The 21,794-nt window shown below is 36.1% G+C and overlaps 1 protein-coding gene and 1 long non-coding RNA gene across 15 annotated transcripts in view; one reads left to right on the top strand and one right to left on the bottom strand.

The window, feature by feature from the left end:
• LOC137252482 (uncharacterized) overlaps positions 1-21,794 on the bottom strand; it is a 613,814-nt gene that overhangs the window by 444,039 nt on the left and 147,981 nt on the right. The gene's annotated exons all lie outside the window — the stretch shown is intronic.
• The window catches only part of pHCl-1 (pH-sensitive chloride channel 1), a 241,606-nt gene that overhangs the window by 160,961 nt on the left and 58,851 nt on the right, over positions 1-21,794 (top strand). For 8 of the 14 annotated variants that reach the window (XM_067756717.1, XM_067756712.1, XM_067756709.1 and 5 more), the window contains exons 4-9: positions 2,707-2,727; positions 6,863-6,951; positions 14,821-14,895; positions 15,273-15,337; positions 15,430-15,650; positions 20,034-20,116. In XM_067756717.1, coding sequence (XP_067612818.1) covers positions 2,707-2,727; positions 6,863-6,951; positions 14,821-14,895; positions 15,273-15,337; positions 15,430-15,650; positions 20,034-20,116 — 554 coding nt within the window. The remainder of the gene's footprint in view (positions 1-2,706; positions 2,728-6,862; positions 6,952-14,820; positions 14,896-15,272; positions 15,338-15,429; positions 15,651-20,033; positions 20,117-21,794) is intronic. The other 6 variants (XM_067756718.1, XM_067756710.1, XM_067756711.1 and 3 more) reach the window with 3 other exon arrangements.

The raw sequence follows: 21,794 nt of genomic DNA, 5'->3' as shown, positions 1-21,794 counted from the left end.
AAATTGGTTCTTAAAAAGCGGGTCTCAAGACCAACGCACAGCCGCATCTGATGGTGAACTGAACCGCAGTGGAACATGAGACGAAGTGTGTCCCAGTTCTCCTATCGTTCTGCGACCCTAGGTTTCTCGCAGGTTGGCTACCGCTCGTAATCGAACGACCGGGACTACATGCCCAACAGTAAACTTGACATTGTTTTTGCTGAAACTTGGAAACGAAATTGAGCATGACTTTTACCAACAATTGGAACTTTGGGCTAAATAGGCAATTTAAAAGTAAACTCTTCTCTCGACGAACAAAAATCATTCTAATAAGTCTCTCACCAGACTACGTCCAATGTATGTATGGCTCGGAATCATAGGCGGTGTCGGGAGAATTACGGGCAGTAATATCGACGATATTGTCGTATATTGATGGGCTCTATGACCTTTTGCAGATTTGAACACAGTGCAACGAAAAGCAGCCAAAAAGGAGGTCATGCCATGCGACATGCTGTCAAGAAAGTATTCCCATCGACACCCGTATTTATTAGCAGAAACAGGTGGAAACCTCCACTGAGTTGGGAGAGACAGCAAGCGATGTCAAGAATTAGCCTATCGCCGGCTTAATCAGTATTAGAATGTATTCCTATCTATATCGGAAGGTAAGCCCCCACAGAGTTACAACAAACGCGTAGAGAAAGATTCGAACTCGCTCAGTGCTCATCATTAACGTCAGCAGTCGTTGAGATCGAATAATTGCAAAATTGCTAAGACGGTGAATGATGATCAGTTAAAACGTACTTCCCTAATTGAGGAAAAGTTGAGTTTAGATATCTTGTAGCGCCGATGTTAAACAAACTAGCTCATGTCAACCAGATTGCTAATATTCGGACCAACTACTAACCATATCCAAATATTTCTGCCAAACGATGACCAGAATTTCCGGATCGTCAGCGTAAGACTTGGAGTGTTACCAAACCAGAGGCTATTATTTCAGCACAGTCCCATATATCCCATCCTATCCCAACCATTACTCAACCTGTCAACCAACCAGCACTGCTACTACATCAATAACACCAACCAATTGATATAGCCCAGCTTTAAGGTAATGGAACAAGTTCACGCCCCTCGGTGTATAGAAAGTATGCTCCTAATAAAATTTTGCATGGCCGAAGCCACTTTCCCTTCTAATATGACATCTCCACCGCTCTTTCTATAGCCATCGACGAACCATTGTAGAAAGCTTCAGCGATGTCAATGAATTCCTTACGCTCGAATGACCCTATTATCCGTTTTACAATCCTGTTTTATCTTAAAGTCCTTCAAGCGAGACCTGAGATTTTTTTCTGGTCTTTGAAATAATGGTAATGTTGACGTTATTCCAAGACACGGAGACAAGTTCAAGCAGATCGGAAAGATACAGAAAATCCACAGGAATCCCTGGAGTTCAACAGATGGTGAATACATGAAGAGCTTAAGTGACTTAATAGCCAAAATAGACTAGTTTTTGTACATGTTTTTGTTATATGTTTTGTCATATAGTGTAGGCCCCTGAAGAAGGTACGAATAGTAGCAAAACGCGTAAAAGAAAATTCAAAGTCCTTTCTTTTGGGCTCAGATAAAACTGTCTTAATGCTCCGCAAAAATACTTGAATGAAAATGGAATTATGAAGTTGCACTATAAAAAGTTCAGGTAGAAATTTATTTAAAAATTCCACTATTACTCGGTTTTGAAAAATGAAAAAGTTTGGGACTCATTGTTCAACTTTAGGTACGAGGAAATGAAATGAACTGAAGCTTTCTGATAAATATGATAAAAACATATATGTAATACTCCTATATTGCTACAAAAGGCTAGGTACATTCCCAAACATAAGAGTGCCGATATATTGCTGTTTAAACGTTTTTGTTTTTGTATTCAATAATCGAATATACCTAAATTTAAATTTTTTCCTGTCACATTTATGCTGGTACAATCACAAAAATTTTATAGGCTGTCTTGTTTTGATTTCGAATTCAAAAAACATTGCGAGCATTTTCTCTTAGCAATATAGGAGTATTACATATGTGGATAATAAGAATTGAAAAATGTAATATAATAAAGATTATACCACAATTGCGATATTTTTCGTAGTAGATTTCTAAATTTTTCAAAAAACGTAGTAAATCTACTACAAACTTTATAAAGTTCTAACCCTGGTGAGAGTGATATGTAGGTAAAGGGATTGAGAATAGCATAGCCAAAATACTTAAAGGTAGTCTGCGTATGCACAGGCAGTTAACAGAGCAAATAAGCGCACATACACTACAACATACCACACACATACACGCATGCACATTTGCACATACATATCCATACATGTTAGCACAAGTAATAAATTTTTTAAAAGCACATAAAAACAGTAGACAACATACATACTGTAGTAAAAACACTACAACGCCTAAATGTGCACTACATAAAAGTGCATTAATATTTAATCCGCACACACACTCGCCAGCATATTTGTTATTTATGTATGCGTACGCCATACATTCATTTTTTATTTTTATAAATTTTTTCTTCTTATAAACATATTTTTTTATTCAAAGTATTGACTTTTTTAAACTATGCTTACGAAAAATTATTAACTAATTCTAAGTTTATGTTGAAAAAAATATTAAATATAAAACTCCTATATAATTTCGTTTTCTTACATTTTTTCTTTGACCTTTGTTTCTTTCTTTCAGTCGAGGCATTGATTGGACAAAGTAAGTGCGCTCAACAAAATAATTCGAACGTTAAAATTATGCTTAAAATTTTTAGTGCAATTATTAAAGGCATTAACATTAAAACAAAACGTATTTAGAACAATTTTTTAAAATTTTTGGGAAAAAATCAAAATTGGCAAAGAAATAACTAATCAAAAAATGCAGCGCTTACTACCTACTAAAAACCTACGTATTATCTCTCTTTCCTAAACTGTTTCGTTTTGTTTTTAGTTTACGCCTAAAAGTTGACAAACATTCAAGTTAAATGCATGCAAATAGTTTGGCCGTTACTCATATATGTTTTTGTTAAATTTACATTATATATAGCTCAAAATTATATATGCATTGACAAATTCTATTTTAATGCCCGGTACACTAACCGACCAAAATCTATAATTGGCTTAATATTTTCAGGGCACTATATTTCTAACTACCATAACTTGTTTAAAATTAGCTCTGAAAGTGCGTCATTCGAACGCAAGAAATGTGAAGCATACTTTTAGGCATAGTTATTATATTAAGACTACACTTCATTTTGTCAGCACTGAATACGCACCTAAAATTATGCTCTATTACATAGTTCAGTTGTGGCAAGTTTGGGAGGGTGGCGGTTGGGTTTGCGTCCAAACTCCCTGGAACAAAGGAATAAGTAAAGCTTAATTTTTTTCGGCTGTGTGGCCAAACACTCACTTTTTAAACAGGTAGACGATAGTTACAGGCAGTTATTTGATAGAGTAGTATCTGACTTATATATTTCTTGGAGTAGGATGTTATGTTCTTGCTTCTTATTGAGCCCGTCGTTAATCTCAGCATGAAAAACATTTCTCGCGGTTGTAGTTCTATGTAACTTAAGGAACACATGCTGTTGATAAGCTGGTAGTAGGTATGCGTAACATTATGCGGGGATTTTTGTCTCAAGTGTCTTCGCTACTGGCAACAATGGTCGGTATTCTCCTCTGTAAACTGGCTTGTTGTTGTAGCGATAAGGATACTCCACGAAGGCCTTGGGGAGTGTTATCGATGTTGATGGTCCTTTTCCGAATGCAGATCCGGTACGTTCCGGTATCAAGCACCATTAAGGTACGTACCCGACCATCTCGGGAACGATTTGGTGTGACCACATGAAACCTTCTAGGCCATACCGCCCTCCCACCCCTAGATCCATAAGGAACTTGGGGTCACCAGAGCCTCGGCTGTCAAAGAAACAGGATTCGCCACGGGTAGGTGAGGTTGACAATGGGTTTGGAGCAGCTATATACTGCGCTCGCAACCCCTTGAAAGGGTTGCGCTACACAACCCCTTGAATCAATTTGGTATTTTAGTCGCCGCTTACGACAGGCATACCTGCTGCAGACATATTGTAAGCCCCCTAACCCGCTGAGATGTAAACTGCCTTCGCAGGCTTTAGCGGACCACGCTTGCATGTTTTCATTTTTCGTAAATGAAAAATTTTAAAAGATGAGTTAAATACCTTCCTCTCACGTGATTTAATATCGGCATGACTATGAGTGGGCCTTCTTTTTTTGAGCTTGGCCTTTTTAAGGCTTCAAGGCATCTACCTTTGCTTGCAAAAAGCGCCCGCTCAAATTTGGTTCGGACTAACTTCCTCACCAAAAGCGATTGACGCGTAGAGGTTTAAATTTTGGAAGAGGTCTTCCCATTTGGCTTGCTTGTGTTGGCTTCAAGCTATGGAGATGTCTGTAAACTTTGACAATTTCCTACGACACTGATGGGGCATTTCCATTCACCGCCCTTCATGCCGTATTAGCTATTTGTTTTGCAAGATCCCATCCCCTACAAGCGGCAAGCAAATTAGAAGTGGTCGTGGTGTATGTTGGAGCTAGCATTAGCACTCTCACGACCTTTCATATCGATTATATGACCTTCATAAGTTAGAAGACCCTCTTTATATTAGCTTAATCTTTTGATATGCTGATAAACGTATTGCGGGGTTAGCCTGCTCCACCTACTACACCGTGGGTCCTGGGTTCAAGTATCGGGCAAAGCAGTATCAAAAATTTAAAAAACAGTTTTTTCAATTTTCAAACAAGTTTTTTTAATCGAGGTCGCCCGTCGGCAGTGATTTGACAAACACTCCGAGTGTATTTCTGCCATTAAAAGCTTCTCCGTGAAAATTCATCTGCCTTGCAGATGTCGTTCGGAGTCTGAGCTGGACGGCAGCGTGAAACTCAGTGCTCAGGTATGAATTAGGCTAACTAGATGGTGCAAGGCTAGTTCATGTGTGCCGCCGCAGTTCTGGTGCAACGAAGGCATCGGATCGAGAGTGCCCAAGAGTTGCCGTTACTAAGCCCTAAGTACAAAATGCATTGGGCTTATAAAGTGGTCGAATGTAATAAGTACTTACGTACGGTATACACAATATGACGGGCCAAGAGCTGATGTCCTCAATGCCGGTGATTTTCTGGCTCTAGAAGAAGACTGCTAATGTTCAGCATAGCTCTTGTTCGCTAAACGGAAATTATAGGTGCGACAAGCGGTCGCGCGAGTTACAGGCGCCATTTGGAGTGAGCAACAGCAGGACTTATGTTTGAATTGCTGAGCAGCATTTCAGCTAGTCATAGAGGCTGTGCCACGGGACTAGTGACCATTTATTGGCGTTGGAGGGACGGTAGTGCGCTAGAGCGTTAACAGTTTAGAAGAAGTTTCAGGGACGGCAAGTGTTGGCGGTTAGCCTAGTGCAACCTGTTCGGTGCAATAGTCCTTTGCACAAGTTGCACTGTTACAAGTCTGACCATCTTAGAGACACAGCTGTGGACATAAGCAATAAACTCCTAAGTCCCATGTAAAAGAATAGAACTTAGGCGATTATTGAGTCCACAAATATAAATTTTACCGGCAAAACGCAGCAGTATCCCAAGTGATCTCGAAATAACCCCAAATCGATTCCGTAGTGACTCTCAAATGATTCTGAAACGATTCGGGAAAGACCTTGAAATAGTCCCCAAAATCATGAGAAAATTATCCTAAATGAACGCACAAATAGTTTCCGTAACCTTCCCTAAATGACCCCATAAAACCCCGAAGTGATCCAAAACGTGCCTCAAGTAATCCAGAATGAACACGGGAAGGAACACGAAATAGTTCCCAAAATCATCACAAAAATACACCAAATTTCTAACGGGGTGACCACGGAAGGATCTAGGTAAAATCACTAAATGATTTTCAGCCAATCATTGCAGATCCCAAAAGGCCCAAATGATCCCAAAGTGAATCCGAAATAGCCTCAAAACAATCCCAAAGTAGTCCCAAAGACTTTCGCCATGAAGTGATCCTGAAATTATCTCAAAAGAGGCCCCGAAATATGCTCGACCAACTACGAAATTCAACGCCCAACAGAGCACAGAGAGTAACATTGAAATAACAACCCTTGGTCGCCGAAAAAATTCCAAAACACTTCGGTAAATATAATTAGCTGCCAAGCGAAGTACTCCCACTGCTCGGCTACATCGCTAGCTCTGAAATCAATTTTCTTTTAAAATAAAAATAAGACAATGGTCGGCAACTAGCATAGCTTTTCAAAGGGCACCTAATATGTAAATAAATTTGTAATTTAATTTTCACTTAAGCAAATGCCACATATAAAATACACTCTCAATTGAATTTCATAGTCACTACCTACATACATGTGTACTATTTGTTCTATTCGCATTATATACAAATTTTGTTGATATTATGATAATGAAAAGTAATGGTAAAAAACACACATCCAAACCACTATTCTATCCATTTTATTCGCATGTCTACGTGAATGTGTTCGTATGCACAAAGCACAAACACATATTCACCTGTGTTATTAAGCTTCCCTACTTAGCCACACAAAGAAACCGTATTATACCCCTATAAACTCAGCCATGCATACTCGTATATACATATTCTACATACATATGTATATACATTAAAGCAGATACATACATATATGCATTACCTACTTAGCTAAGCTCTTGCCTCGTTTACATAAAAGATTTTCTAATTTTTAGGATATAAACATTTAACTTTTTTCTATATAACCATTATCCTGAATTTACCGTTATTATTATTTTCTTTTACTTTTTTTTTTTTTTTTTTGTTTTTTGCGTTCTCGACCTCCATTCTTTCTCAATTCTTTTATTCACAGATTCGACGAGTCCAGCTCGGACAAGGAAATTTTGGACTTGTTGCTAGAAAAGAAACGTTACGATAAACGTCTACTGCCGCCAGTTAACGGTGAGTAGGAGCAATTTGATTTACATAAATGTAGTTGTAAGTGTAGTGGATGTTATTATGTATTTATGGGGCATCCCTGTAGGGATGATTTATACGCATTTTCTAACTAAACTTAAGAAGTAGACAAATGTAATTCATAACAACCCAAAACCATTTGTGACATGCTCTAAAGGCTGAGATAGCGCTTTATAAATCCAAGATCTAGTAGATGCCTGACTAACCCAAACATAGAACAGTATTCATACATGTCTTGTCACTGTCGTTGTGCGATTAAACCAGTGAAATAATCGATTAAATATATCTTTGCATTAATCAAACTAGTCGATTACGCAAATTTATGATTTGAGAATAATCAATTAATCGACTAATTAAATGTTTTGATTAATCAAAAACCATATTAATCGAGTAATTACAGTTTGAATAAAGTGATTATTCGGGTATTTAGTACCATTCACACATCAGCTTTGCCCTTCCAACATTGCTTATTAATTGCATTAAGTAATGTTTGCTCTGACTAATCGAAATATGCATTAATCAACTAATCGATTAACTGGGCATTTGATTATTTACCTTACGCGTTTAATCTCATAAATGCACAGCACTACTTGTAACACAATCAAAATTCGTCTGAAAAGAAAATTTATTTAGGACGAATTTATTGTGTTACAAGTCTTATATTTTTGCGAAATGTGTCTCTGGACGTGGGAAAGGGTGTGGGGAGTCTTAACAGAGCTTGCTTTATTTAACAGTATACGAGCGACGTATTAGTTAATAGGTGATGATTTTGTCTCCGGGAAATGATATATGAAGCGAAAATAATTGAGCGTTAAGAGACTACAACGGCAACAGTCGAGCGATTGAGACAAGCATCAGCGGTGAAAGAGTAGCAGAATATCGACGGATGAATAACGTTGACGAGTCGATAAAAAAGGACCTACCGCGATTGTGACCTGCGATAACTCGGTAATGCGAGCTGAACATCCCTAATCCCAGTACTGCATTAGAAGACACAGAAAATGCTGAAGGAAACGTACCCTGAGTTAATTAGTCACCCAGAAACCCGAGCATAAGAGAAGATTGATGGAAGTGGCCAGATTAATATATTTGGATCAAGATAAAAATGACTTTCGAATTTTTTTACCGAGAACTAGTTAAACTCGGACTTTTAAAAATAAAAGTCGGGAAATAAAAGTTAAATCCGGACATTTATTTTTTAAGGCCAAAATAAAAAACCGGCTTGATAACAAAGAAACGGCTTATCCGAAATAAAACTTTTTTTCAATTCGGATAAGCTCTTTCTTTGTTATCAAGCCGGACTTTTATTTTTAAAAGTCCGAATTTAACTAGTCCCATCGGACTCAAAAAATAAAAGTACAGATTTTACTTTTATATGTGGAATTTATGCAAAAAGTTCGAAAAATAAAGGCATTTAACCTTACATGAGGGGTTAAACTCATACAGTTTTGAAAAATTTTTCAAATTAACCCTGAGCTAAAAAAAGATGTTCCGTTCTGCAAGTGAGCCTAAGAGTCACGAAATATTCATTTAGCTGTGAGTTTATGCAGCGACTAAAAATCACACTAAATCGCAGCAAAATGTTCGGCTAAATTGGCCTGATTGTCTGACAATGACGGCATTTTCATCGCAGACGCAAAATAACTTACCAATAATGTTAGCACAAACCCAACAGATTTATCACAGAGACAATTAGCCCCGACAATAGAAACTGAAGGAGACTGTTATTAATGCTAGACTCTACACCCAACTTCTACTTAGGCCGTTCGTAGCTTAGCTTCGACAATATGAATCAAAAAATCTGTGATTTGTGCTGCTTTTAGCTGCCAGTTGTCTTGGAAAGTTGTTCTTCAGAGCGTTTGCATGGTCATCTTTGTAGAAGTTTACTGCGACATCTAGCAGGTAGAGAGTAACAAAAATCACGACTTAATTTATTCATACAATAGTACCTTATTGCTTTTGTAATTCTGTGATTTGAGCTTTGACTAATATTAGTATGCGCGATTAAGGACAAGCAAACTATAAATTATTGCTATTTATCACTGCTCGGTCACAAAATTGTAAAATATGAGACTTTTTATGCCAATTGAATTTTATTTTGCACTTTTCTAAAAATAGTCTGGTCACTCTCATACAGGCAACCCATATATACCCTTTCTCGCATAGCTGCCCCAGTTTTTTTACCAAAAATGTTAGTCATTTAGTAGTGATTTCCCTACAGGTATCTATAAAATTCAATGAAAACATATTCTAGTGTTTGTATGCCATTTTTGCGTGACCATTTACTCAGCTGGGAAATTGTGCAAACATCGTTACAAGCATTTTTTGTGAGAATATGTGTTGTTTGCCATACTCTATCAGACTTACACGCATAAGAACTCAAGAGTGATGCAAAGCGCTTGAAAAAGGGTGCTCAAAGGATAGGTAGCTTGTTGGTTTTGTTACCTAAACCGCATCATATGAAAAAATGCAAAACCGTGTAACCCGAAGTGCTCATTGACAACCGGTGAGCTACAGAAAAATAAAAAACAAATATGGCAAAATGGGCTACAATGCTAGTTGAAATTTGAGCAGATTTTGAAGGATTTCAAACAAATATAAAAATAAGCCAATTTGTATAGGAAAGAAAAAAGTATGTGAAAAATATCTCGATTTATATGAAAATCTGTCTTCGAAACGGTTCCCTGAAGTCGTACACCACGACCTGACCCCTCTAGAAAGGGAGGTCCAAGGTAGTGCTATTCCGCACTACTTAAGACCGGACCGTTACACTTGAGGTGATGAACTTTGTCATCTTTACAACTCCTGCAGGTTCATCAATAGCAGAGCTGCTCAAGCCCCATACAACTATTCCACTTTTTTTTTTGTTTTGCCCTGAAGAATAGGCATAGATATAAATTTACACTTTGAATATAAAACAAAAATTTCCTAGCGCTCGCATATGCCCTCACATATGAATTCGATTCGATATGAAAGTGCCTAAATTTCATATGAAAGTGCAAATAAAAAGCACTTCCATATGAAGCCAAGGCACTTCGGTATGATATTCAAATTTACACTAACATATTGACGACAAAAAGTTTTTCAAAAATATTGTAGCACTGAGAAAAATTTTAATTCAATATTAATTTATTAAGGAGACCAACAAAATTCTTTAAACATATAAAATAATTTTTTTTTTTTCAATTTAAAAAAATGCAGTGTGCTTATAAGTTTGTATATGTATTGTGATTTGCACAATATAAAAATTTTTGAACAGCCCTGGTCAATAGGATACTCTAAGGCTGAGAGGCGTCACTATAATATAAAGATAGAAAGCTCAGAAAATAACTTCTTCTGGAAAATTCTAAAAGTTTTCGGAATGCCGGAAACGCTTCAAGCTTGTAAAATATATGAAAATAAAAAGAGCTTTTCGCCTCGCATAGCTTATAGCGAGCACTCTGCCGTCAGCCTAAGCCTTTCTTCATGCCTACCAATAACTCAATTCCCACTAAGTGTTCCAACAAGAGTGGAATTTGTGTCTCTACTTAAGGTATAAACGTGACGGGATCTTTTGCGATCCCATTTTGGTCAGGCTTCCTTACATGCTCGATGCCCTGGAGATTTGTAGACATTTATTATTGGCATGACGGTAAATGAACCTTTAAGCATTTTCCGAGAAGAATCTATGTCGCAATTGCGTCTACAATGCAGTTCCCCTCAATAACCCTTGTCACAGAGCCCATGCGAGGTGTACACGATTTTTTTGGGTCATCTCCTGAATAACTCCGCGACAATTTTTGGTTAGTTCAGAATTGAAAGAGTATAAATCCAGGGGTTTGATAGTCGCTTGGATGTCACTGAAAATAATTATTTCCTTGCCGATAGTGTGTGTTCCTATCCAAGCCTCAGCCTCCATGATATATGATACGTCTGCTTAAAAGACACTGCAATGATCAGGTAGTCTGAAAGATAGAAACCCCTGCTCGAACCCTACAGTCTAACATAGAACCGTTGGTGTATACGGAAATGCTGCCGTGAGCAGCGAAACACCGATCCGCCTCCATCCAATCATCCCTGCGAGGAATATTTACCATAAAGTTGTAGTAGGCGAATGTTGTGGTCTCACAGCGGGTTTTGCTTCGAGAAAGAAACCTTGAATTGATTAGAATGTCCTATGATTTTAGTATTTTAACTGTACGAATCTCTTAAACGTAGGGCTGACGTTGTCGCTATACTTGGTGTCCTACTAGATCCAAGCGAAAAGTTTCGTTTGGCATTCTTAGAGCACCACTTATGCTGATCATAGTATATCTATGCACTTTTCACAGCAAATTTAGACTTGACGTCTTTATGAGGGATGGTCATCATACAACTACCTCATACAGCAATGTTGTTCGACTAATCACGGTATAAATCCAATCAAATACACTGGGAGTAAGTCACTCTTTTTTGTCAATTGCTCTTTTTCACGTGTATAATGCAATATTCGCTTTCTTCTTACGCTGATTGTCATTATTCTTCCAGTTAAGCTTTTTGTCCAGAACTACGCATAGAAATTTGGCCTGATAGTGATAGTGTATGAGACAATTTCCACTTTATCGGAATTTGCGCTGAGTTCACATCGGGAGGCCCCCAAAGAAACTTCTCGCAAAGCTATCTGCATCAGGTCACTCAAAGTTTGAGGAAATTTCCCTAAGTAAGCAAAAGGGGACTCATCAGCATATGCCACAATCTTCCCGGCCCCAACTTGCATCTCTTAATATGCAGTTTGCCACAAGGTTCCATAGAACCAATGAGCCACCCTGAGGTATGTCCCTTGTGACATATATATATACATTATATCAGACTTCAAAATTTTAGAAATAAGGTTTTTAAATTAGAAGAACATTTTTCTAAGCGGGGTCGCCCCTCGGCAGTATTTGGCAAGCGCTCCGGGTGTATTTCTGCCATGAAAAGCTCTCAGTGAAAGCTCATCTGCCTTGCAGATGCCGTTCGGAGTCGGCATAAAACATGTAGGTCCCGTCCGGTCAGTTTGTAGGGAAACTGAAGAGAAGCACGACGCAAATTGGAAGAGAAGCTCGGCCTTAGATCTCTTCGGAGGTTATCGCGCTTTACATTTATTTTTTTATATCAGATTTCCATAATGATGGAAGTAGTTTCCTTCTCTTGTGTTGTTGAAAAACCAGTTCCACTAGGGACATATTTATATTCAAATTCATTTAGACTTTGTTAACAACATTGTTGCATACTTTCAGGCGGAAAAGTTACTTTTGTAATCTCAGTAGTCTTCCACGTTTTTTGTACTAAGGATTTTCTCTGAAAGCACCTCTAGTCAGATTTTCTGGCAAAATATTTTTTGAACATTCCCTCTGGCTATATAAATTGAAACAAAAATGATAATGACAAAACTCAACGGATCTAAGTCCTTTGTTCTGAGATGAACTTATTGAAGATGAAGAATTGTTTTTTATAGTATTTTTAAAATATCAATATTTTCATTTTTGCACATCACTGCATTTACTAAAACTTTTTAAATATTTATAAGCTCTACAGCACTTTTGAATATAAGCGTTTACATGGGGGGCGTTGCCAATGCTTCACATGCACACGTATAGTAAGAGCATTTGAAAACTTTTTTGAAATTGTTTCACATAAAAGATTGTCATTAAAATAAATGACCCAGTTGCAAAATTGTTTACTTGCAAAAATATATATGTTCAAATTAAATGAATATCTGTCGGTAAATGGTAATTGCTTGTAAGATAAAAAGAAATCACTAATATTTTAGTTTTATAATAAGTACAGACAAACAAGAATTAAAAGTTGTAAAAAATGTAATGAAATTTTAAACGGAGCTTAAAGCTATAAAAAAGTAACCTGCAGTCAATAATGCAGCATCACCCTGTATTATCAGCCTAAAATTAGGCAAGATATCTTGTATACGATCGCCTGCGACTAGTTCGAAATAAAAAGCATGCTTAATTTCAATTTCAAGTTCAATATGTAATTGTTTGAAATAAAATTAAGTATCCCCCCATTGTTTCAGAACCTTTATGAACTACACATTTTGACGGAATTTCAGAGAAGATCAATTTAATTTTAAGCTATATCCATTAGCGCAATGTCAACGTCAAAGCTGAATGACTTTAATAATATTTTAATGTTTCATGCTGTGGGAACCGCCAAAAAGTAGGCAATAAATTCGAAAATGAATGATAGCGCAATATTTTCAAAACTTCAGTGCCAAAAACAATTTTTATTTGAATGCACTGGCCGAGCCTATACCCTTCATAGGACTCTCGACAAGTTAAAGCTAAATTTGAAGTGAGATTTCCTTATTTTGTATGGTCCTCGAGATATTTGCCAAAAAACTTTTTTATACCAGGATTTTTCGTCAGGAATTTTTTTTTTTTTTCAATTTAAAATAACATATATTTCAGAAAGGATCAACTTGTTTCTCTGATAATTCCATTTATTTCCGCTTGCCCCTTTACAGCTTGAGATGTTGTTGTTTGAAAAGTTCCATTGCGCTATAAGAAATTTATTCACGGATTTGTCTACTTTTAGGCACATAATGACTTTATATAGTTGTATTCAACGTAATATGGATGTTTCATAGACTGGGTCAGTCCAAATGGAAATAAAACATTTGCAGAAGACCATCACACCAACTTCGTGCGAGCCAAAGTAATATCTTCATGAAAATATTTTTGGTAAATTTTTCGAAGAGCTCGAAGTTTACAGAGGAAATTTCCTGCCATATAGCGTCTGACTCACTCTATTAACGCTTGAAAATTCTAGAATATCTCGAAAAACACACTAACAAAAATTGTATGCTTTTTTATACCATTGCAGCAATTAGAAAATATCAAAGAATATTAAATAAAATAAATATGTAATTTTCTCAGTAAAAAGCAATGTTCAGATGGAAAGAGCAATTTAGTTTTAGTAATTGTGTCCCCCTGTGAATGCAACTTGAATGAGGCGACCTTTCTACATCAGGTTTGAAGTTGTGTTAAATACTTTGAGTAGTAGTTGTAAGTTTGAAAAATTTTATTTATAAGGGACCTGAGCAGTGATGAATAAGTATGCTAATAACAAACGTTTCTCTTACTTTTTTAGAAATCACCCTGTGACAAGAGGTTTAAAACTAAATCAAAAAACAGGCTGAAAGATACCCTTGCAGCAATTAGAAAAGATCAATGAATTAAATAAATAAATAAGTTTTTTAATAAAAAACAATGTTCAAAAGGCAACAACAATTTATTTTTAGTAATTGTGTCACCCTGTGAATGCAACTTGAATCATGCTACTTTCTGCATCAGATTGCTATCGAAATTGTGTAAAATACTTTGCGAAGAAGTTGTTAACTTAAATATGGTAATATTATAGGCGCTGACCGTTGTTTGAATACCTAATCTGCTAGTAGGAGTATTTGCTTACATTTTTGGATGTCACTCTGTAACAAGAGACTTGGAACTAAAAAACGTCTGAAAGACCCTACATCAAGATACCCTTCAAGCAATTAGAAAAGATCAATAAGTTTTAAATAAGACTCTTTAAAAATAAATGATATGTGTCACCCTGTGAGTTAGACGGTTCAGCTTGAGTACGAGTTTTTTTATAAGTCAAATGATGTTGGACTCTTTTTACGCATTCAAATAAAGACATATATATATTGTCATAATACTTCTAAACATTCTATCATGAAGTATACGGGCTCCCGAAAGTATGCTATTTCCTTTTATCATCACATTTTGTTTAAGCGAGTTAATTCGCGGTCTATTCTTTCACTGTGTCCACGGAGTATCTTCATATTTTTGTGTCACGCCATGGAAATTATCGTATTCATATCATATTATCACTTTACAGATGAGGATTTTTGCTGTGGTTTGTCTTCACCGGATATGGCTAAAGTCAGCAACTCACGGAGGCCACATAATCGCGGTTTGTTCTACAAAATTTAGCTGCATATATCTCTGTTATATATATTGTTTTTTTTTCGAAGTTATGACTTTCTAAAAACTAAAATTCACTTATGTTTCGAGATATGTATTAGATTTATTTATTTGTGTCTTTCATATTAAGTACGAATATGCAACTTAGTTTAAAAATTTTCAATTTGAAGCCTATTTTTAGACTTTCACGAGCAAATTTATACAATAATTTTTTTATTACATTTTTCAATTCTTCTATATAATTTTAACTTCATTTGTTTCATCGCATATAGTGTCTGATATTAATTTTTCAGTGTTACGTAAAACAAATTTTGTTTCAAAAAAATTTAAATTTTTCTTATAATATCATCATACATTTTCGCGCAGGTACTCTAACAGTCAATGTGAATGTATTGCTGCTCAGTTTAGCCTCGCCCGATGAGAGTAGTTTGGTGAGTTATTAAAAAATTTGTTAAATACAAAATATTTTTTTTCTGCAATTTTTTTTACAATAAAATCAACCCTCAATTCACTCGTTTTTCAGAAATATGAAGTCGAATTTCTACTCAATCAACAATGGAACGATCCACGTCTACAATATGGCAACAAATCGCATTATGACTTTTTAAATGCGTTGCATCATCACGACAGCATCTGGACTCCGGACACCTATTTCATTATGCACGGCGACTTTAAGGATCCCATTATACCGATGCATTTCGCTTTAAGAATATATCGTAATGGGACCATTACGTACGCAATGAGGTGTGTATGTTTAACAGTGTTGCATATTTTTAGGATGAATAGCAAAGTTTTCACGCATATTTTCATGCTCATGTAAACTTCAATTTTCTACGCTTTCTTCAAGTACTTTTTTGCATAATAATTTTTCCAGTATTTGATAAAATGAATTCAAAAATATTCTACACCCACTTTGATGGTTGATGGCAGGCGTCACAATGGCGACACAAAAACTTGCAACGAAATGTTTGAAAAATGTAAATTTTTAATACAGAATTTTTCAAGTTAAAAAAAAATAAAAAAAAAAGAAGAAAATAACATACTAGTATGAAAATAATACCACACAGAAGGCCATTTCATTAGTATGCCAACTGGACAAGCGCGTGCACTCGCTTACAATAGCTGATAAGCTTTTCCCCCCAAAACACACACAATGCTTGATGGAAGCTCACCTCTGGGTAGCCATTGTCCCATGCTGCGCGTTTTCTTTTTAGTCACGAATTAAAATTATGAATAAATAAATTCATTCATATGTATATGTGTGTGTATCATTTTACAAAAATGCAAATGTTGATGTTGGTTATATTTAACTGTCCACCTTGTTGTTAGATCAGAGCTTTAGTGTAGCCAATGGTTTTCACATGAGAATCACTTAAAATCACATCAAAGTTGAAGCAAAAGATAAAAAAAAAGTGACTTAAATTTTTTGATAAAGAGGAATTGATGTGGAAAATAATTTGAAATATAATTGGTTAAGTTAAAAAAGTGCTTTCAGAATTAAATCACGCGTAAAAGCTGTAAAGTTTGCGACTGTCTTAATAACTTAAAAAATACAGCAATAATCACATAATGTGTGGTCAACCAAGTATTCATATAAGAAAAAATAAATCGCCTAACTTAAGTTCTAGAAAAAAGACAGCTGTTACCAAACACTTTTATAACAAGTAAGGAAGGCTAAGTTCGGGTGTAACCGGACATTACATACTCAGTTGAGAGCTGTGGAGACAAAGTAAGGGAAAATCACCATGTTGTAAAAAGAACCTAGGGTAACCTTGGAATGTGTTTGTATGACATGTGTATCAAATGGAAGGTATTAAAGAGTATTTTAAGAGGAAGTGGGCCGTAGCTCTATAGATGGACGCCATTTAGGGATATCGCCATAAAGGTGAACCAGGCCTGACTCTAGAATTTGTTTGTACGATATGGGTATCAAATGAAAGGTGTTAATGAGTATTTTAAAAGGGCGTGGGCCTTAGTTCTATAGGCGGACGCCTTTTCGAGATATCGCCATAAAGGTGGACCAGGGGTGACTCTAGAATTTGTTTGTACGATATGGGTATCAAATGAAAGGTGTTAATGAGTATTATAAAAGGGCGTGGGCCTTAGTTCTATAGGTGAACGCCTTTTCGAGATATCGCCATAAAGGTGGACCAGGGGTGACTCTAGAATTTGTTTGTACGATATGGGTATCAAATGAAAGGTGTTAATGAGTATTTTAAAAAAGAAGGGGGCCTTAATTCTATATGTGAACGCCTTTTCGAGATATCGCCATAAACGTGGACCAGGGGTGACTCTAGAATGTGTTTGTACGATATGGGTATCAAATTAAAGGTATTAATGAGGGTTTTAAAAGGGAGTGGCCCTTAGTTGTATATGTGAAGGCGTTTTCGAGATATCGACCAAAATGTGGACCAGAGTGATCCACAACATCATCTGTCGGGTACCGCTAATTTATTTATATATGTAATACCACGAACAGTATTCCTTCCAAGATTCCAAGGGCTTTTGATTTCGCCCTGCAAAACTTTTTCATTTTCTTCTACTTAATATGGTAGGTGTCACACCCATTTTACCAAGTTTTTTTCTAAAGTTATATTTTGCGTCCATAGACCAATACAATTACCATGTTTCATCCCTTTTTTCGTATTTGGTATATAATTATGGCATTTTTTTTCATTTTTCGTAATTTTCGATATCGAAAAAGTGGGCGTGGTCATAGTCGGATTTCGACCATTTTTTACACCAATACAAAGTGCGTTCAGATAAGTACGTGAACTGAGTTTAGTAAAGATATATCAATCTTTGCTCAAGTTATCGTGTTAACGGCCGAGCCGAAGGACAGAAGGTCGACTGTGTATAAAAACTGGGCATGGCTTCAACTGATTTCGCCCTTTTTCACAGAAAACAGTTATCGTCCTAGAATCTAAGCCTCTACCAAATTTCACAAGGATTGGTAAATTTTTGTTCGACTTATGGCATTAAAAGTATCCTAGACAAATTAAATGAAAAAGGGCGCAACCACGCCCATTTTGAAATTTTCTTTTATTTTTGTATTTTGTTGCACCATATCATTACTGTAGTTAAATGTTGACATAATTTACTTATATACTGTAAGGATATTAACTTTTCTTTTAAAATTTGAATTAAAAAAAATTTTTTTTTTAAAGTGGGCGTGGTCGTCCTCCGATTTTGCTAATTTTTATTAAGCAGACATATAGTAATAACAGTAAAGTTTCTGCCAAATTTCATCATGATATCTTCAACGACTGCCAAATTACAGCTTGCAAAACTTCTAAATTACCTTCTTTTAAAAGTGGGAGGTGCCACGCCCATTGTCCAAAATTTTACTACTTTTCTATTCTGCGTCATAAGTTCAACTCATCTACCAAGTTTCATCGCTTAAGCCGTATTTGGTAATGAATTACCGCACTTTTTCGATTTTTCGAAATTTTCGATATCGAAAAAGTGGACGTGGTTATTGTCCGATATCGTTCGTTTTAAATAGCGATCTGAGATGAGTGCCCAGGAACCTACATACCAAATTTCATGAAGATACCTCAAAATTTACTCAAGTTATCGTGTTAACGGACAGACGGACGGACATGGCTCAATCGAATTTTTTTCGATACTGATGATTTTGATATATGGAAGTCTATATCTATCTCGATTCCTTTATACCTGTAAAACCAACCGTTATCCAATCAAAGTTAATATACTCTGTGAGCTCTGCTCAACTGAGTATAAAAAGCTCTTAGCAAGCTTTTATGCTAAAAGTTATAATTTCACAGCAGATTGCTATTTAGACGTTTTTAGAAAATTTCACTAATTCTTTAGTGAAGCTTTTAGATGTAACTTACTTAAAAAACGGCACCACAGCGAGAACTTCGCTTTTTCTAAAAAAAACAATTGCTGTTACCAAACACTTTTATAAAAAGCTCTTAGCAAGCTTTTATGCTAAAGTTATAATTTCACATCAGCTTGCTATGAGCTTTTTCAATTTTTGCTCACCAAATGAGCTTAAGACGTTTTTAGAAAATTTCATTAACTCTTTAGTGAAGCTTTTAGATATAAATGACTAAAAAAGACTTCACAGCTAGAGCTTCGTTTTTTCTAAATTATTATAAAAATTAGATACAGAACAGTATCGTGAAAAAATCTCAAAGCTTTAAAAAAAAACTATTGGATTTTATCATTTTTTCACGGCAGAATATTTAGCTAACAAAGCTTTTTAAAATTTTCAAAAGCTTTTCAATAACACTAATATCGAGCTTTTATATTTAGTATAATTGCACTTGTGATCATCACTTTTCAGCTTTCAGTGTTTTATGCTAAGATATTTTCAACAAAATTAGCCTAGAAGCTTTATTGTGGTCATATTAATCGTTCCCGAGATGGTCCAGCTGGTAACTTAATGATGCATGTTACCGGAACGTAGCGGATCTATATTCAACAAAAGGAATAGACCTTGTAACAGCCATAACAAAAACAAGACTTATATATATAATGGATGTGAAACCCAATCCCTTACCTCAACCCGAACCAAAATCAGAAGTGACACTGGAATTTAAATAGAAATTGGCAGCCTGAACTGAAACTGGTAGCTAAATCGGACCGAAACCTAAGTCTTAACCCAAACATACATTAATCACGTTTTTTGTATGTTCCTAAATTTTATATATCAAGAATTGAGCATGGTTATCGTTCGATTTCGTTCATATTAAATAGTGATAGTTGATTTGTATCGAGGAACCCACATATCATATTTCAGCCAGATATTTCAAAATTCACTCAAATTATCGTCTATAGACGAACGGACGCAATTTGCGTGATGAATTACTTTTTTCATCCTAATGTTGTTGTTGTTGTGGTATTAACCATAAAGACACTACCCGAAGGTTTGGGGGAGTGTTATCGATCTTGATGGTCCTTTGCCGGACATAGACCACATACGTTCCGGTAACAAGCACCATTAAGTTACTAGCTCGACCACTTCGGGAACGATTAATATGACCACAATAAACCTTCCTCCATCAGCAAAGAACGCAACAATTCAATTCCTATAATTGTTGATAAATTTTAAAACAATATTTTTAATAACAATGTTATTTCTTCAATTTCTCTTTTCAGACGTCATTTAATCTTATCCTGCCAAGGTAGCTTACACATATTCCCCTTCGATGATCCAAAGTGCTCCTTCTCCATGGAGAGCAGTAAGTATTTACATACATACACGTTTCATTATTTTTTTTATTTACCGCTTTTCGTTCAACTTTCAATATTTTTTAATGCATTCGTTCATTTTTTGATTGAAAGCAATGCATTGTTCAGTATTAATTAAAGTTTAGCGCCAGCAATAAATAGTAAATTGCTTGTTAATATGAAAGAAAGAGAGGAAAGCAATAATTAAAACCGAAACCAAACAAAAGCAAAAATCCAGTAGCCATCACCGTTTAAAAGGTGACTTGGGAATGACAACTCATTTCATTTTCTCATGCTCTCATGGCCAGCCTTGCATTTGCTTGTATGTCTGTATTGTCAAACAAATTTACTTTCATATGCTGTGCTCTTCAATAACTCTCAACCAAGTTCTCATTTAAGCAGTTATGGCGCGAGTGGTAAATTTCAGCACGAGAATAAGTGTTCACTTTTTCAAATTGCACCTTTATTTCTGCAACATATAAATTTCCCCCGGCTATCGCCGTGGTGTGATGGTAACGTGCTCCACCTACAACACCGAAGATCCTGGGCTCACGCCGCGGGTAAAGCAACATCAAAATTTTAGAAACAAGTTTTTCAATAAGAAGAAAATTTTTCTGAGCGGGCTCGCCGCTCGGCAGTGTTTCCCAAGCACTCCGAGTGTATTTCTGCCATGAAAAGCTCTCAGTGAAAACTCATTTGTCTCGCAGATGCCGTTCAGTGTCGGCATAAAACCAGTAGACCACCAGGAGAGATAATATACAAGTCCCTTTTTTGTGTAAACGTGGAAAAAATGCGAGAATGCGAACTCTAACTCTGATGAAAAATTATCGGTAAAGGAACTGAAATAAATCTGTAATGCTTACATTCGCCATAACCACATACCAGACACTTGGAGGAAAGCAATTGTCACTTCTTTCGCTACTCTCCAAAAGGAGGTATTTATTAAGACGATGCTAGTTGGGTAGGACAATGAGGGAAAATAAGATATTGGGTCTAGGTCCAACTTCCATTCACCATGACCATCTTATATCAGGCTACCACGCTTACACGGTCAACAACTAAGTTTATCGTACAGTACAAAATATTTTGAGGGAATCAAGCTACTGCAAAAGAAAAGCGAAAGTCTGCATTCATTGTTTTCTAATCTTGTAAATTCATGTTTAGCAAATATCAATGTCTCAATGCTAAGATGGAACTAAAGATGCACCAATGATGACACCTTATGGCTAGATAGCGTGGTGCGCAGCTCATGCAGTTATAGTAGCGATAAAGTATCCGAAAGTATGCAGCTCATCTATATGTATAGTACTTTGCTGAATATAGATGAGGTACGTTAAGGAAATATCACTTCAAAGCACTGGCCCGTCTATCGTGGGAAAGATTTTATGTACCCTCTTCAAACCTTGACAGTTGGGTTGCAGAAACATTGAAGCTATTAAGCTGTGTACTGTGCCTAACGATCTGAATGAATGACTCTGACAACAGCTGCTGTGGATCACATTCACACCTGTTTCCAATTGTCTCACATTTATACGGCACATCGTGACAAACTGCACTGAGACTCAGAGAATCTGGGGTGTTTGAAAGAAACTTAGCTGTGACATTACAATATCCTTGGACTTTCTTCTGCTGACACAATTATTACCAACTCAAGTCCGTAAAAACTAAATATGGTGTTCATCATCAAGA

The sequence above is a fragment of the Eurosta solidaginis genome, chromosome 5 (genome assembly GCF_040869045.1).
Source record: "Eurosta solidaginis isolate ZX-2024a chromosome 5, ASM4086904v1, whole genome shotgun sequence".
NCBI classification, from domain to species: Eukaryota; Metazoa; Arthropoda; class Insecta; order Diptera; family Tephritidae; genus Eurosta; species Eurosta solidaginis.
The sequence above is the reverse complement of the archived record's forward strand: the minus strand, read 5'-3'. Positions and strand labels throughout refer to the sequence as shown.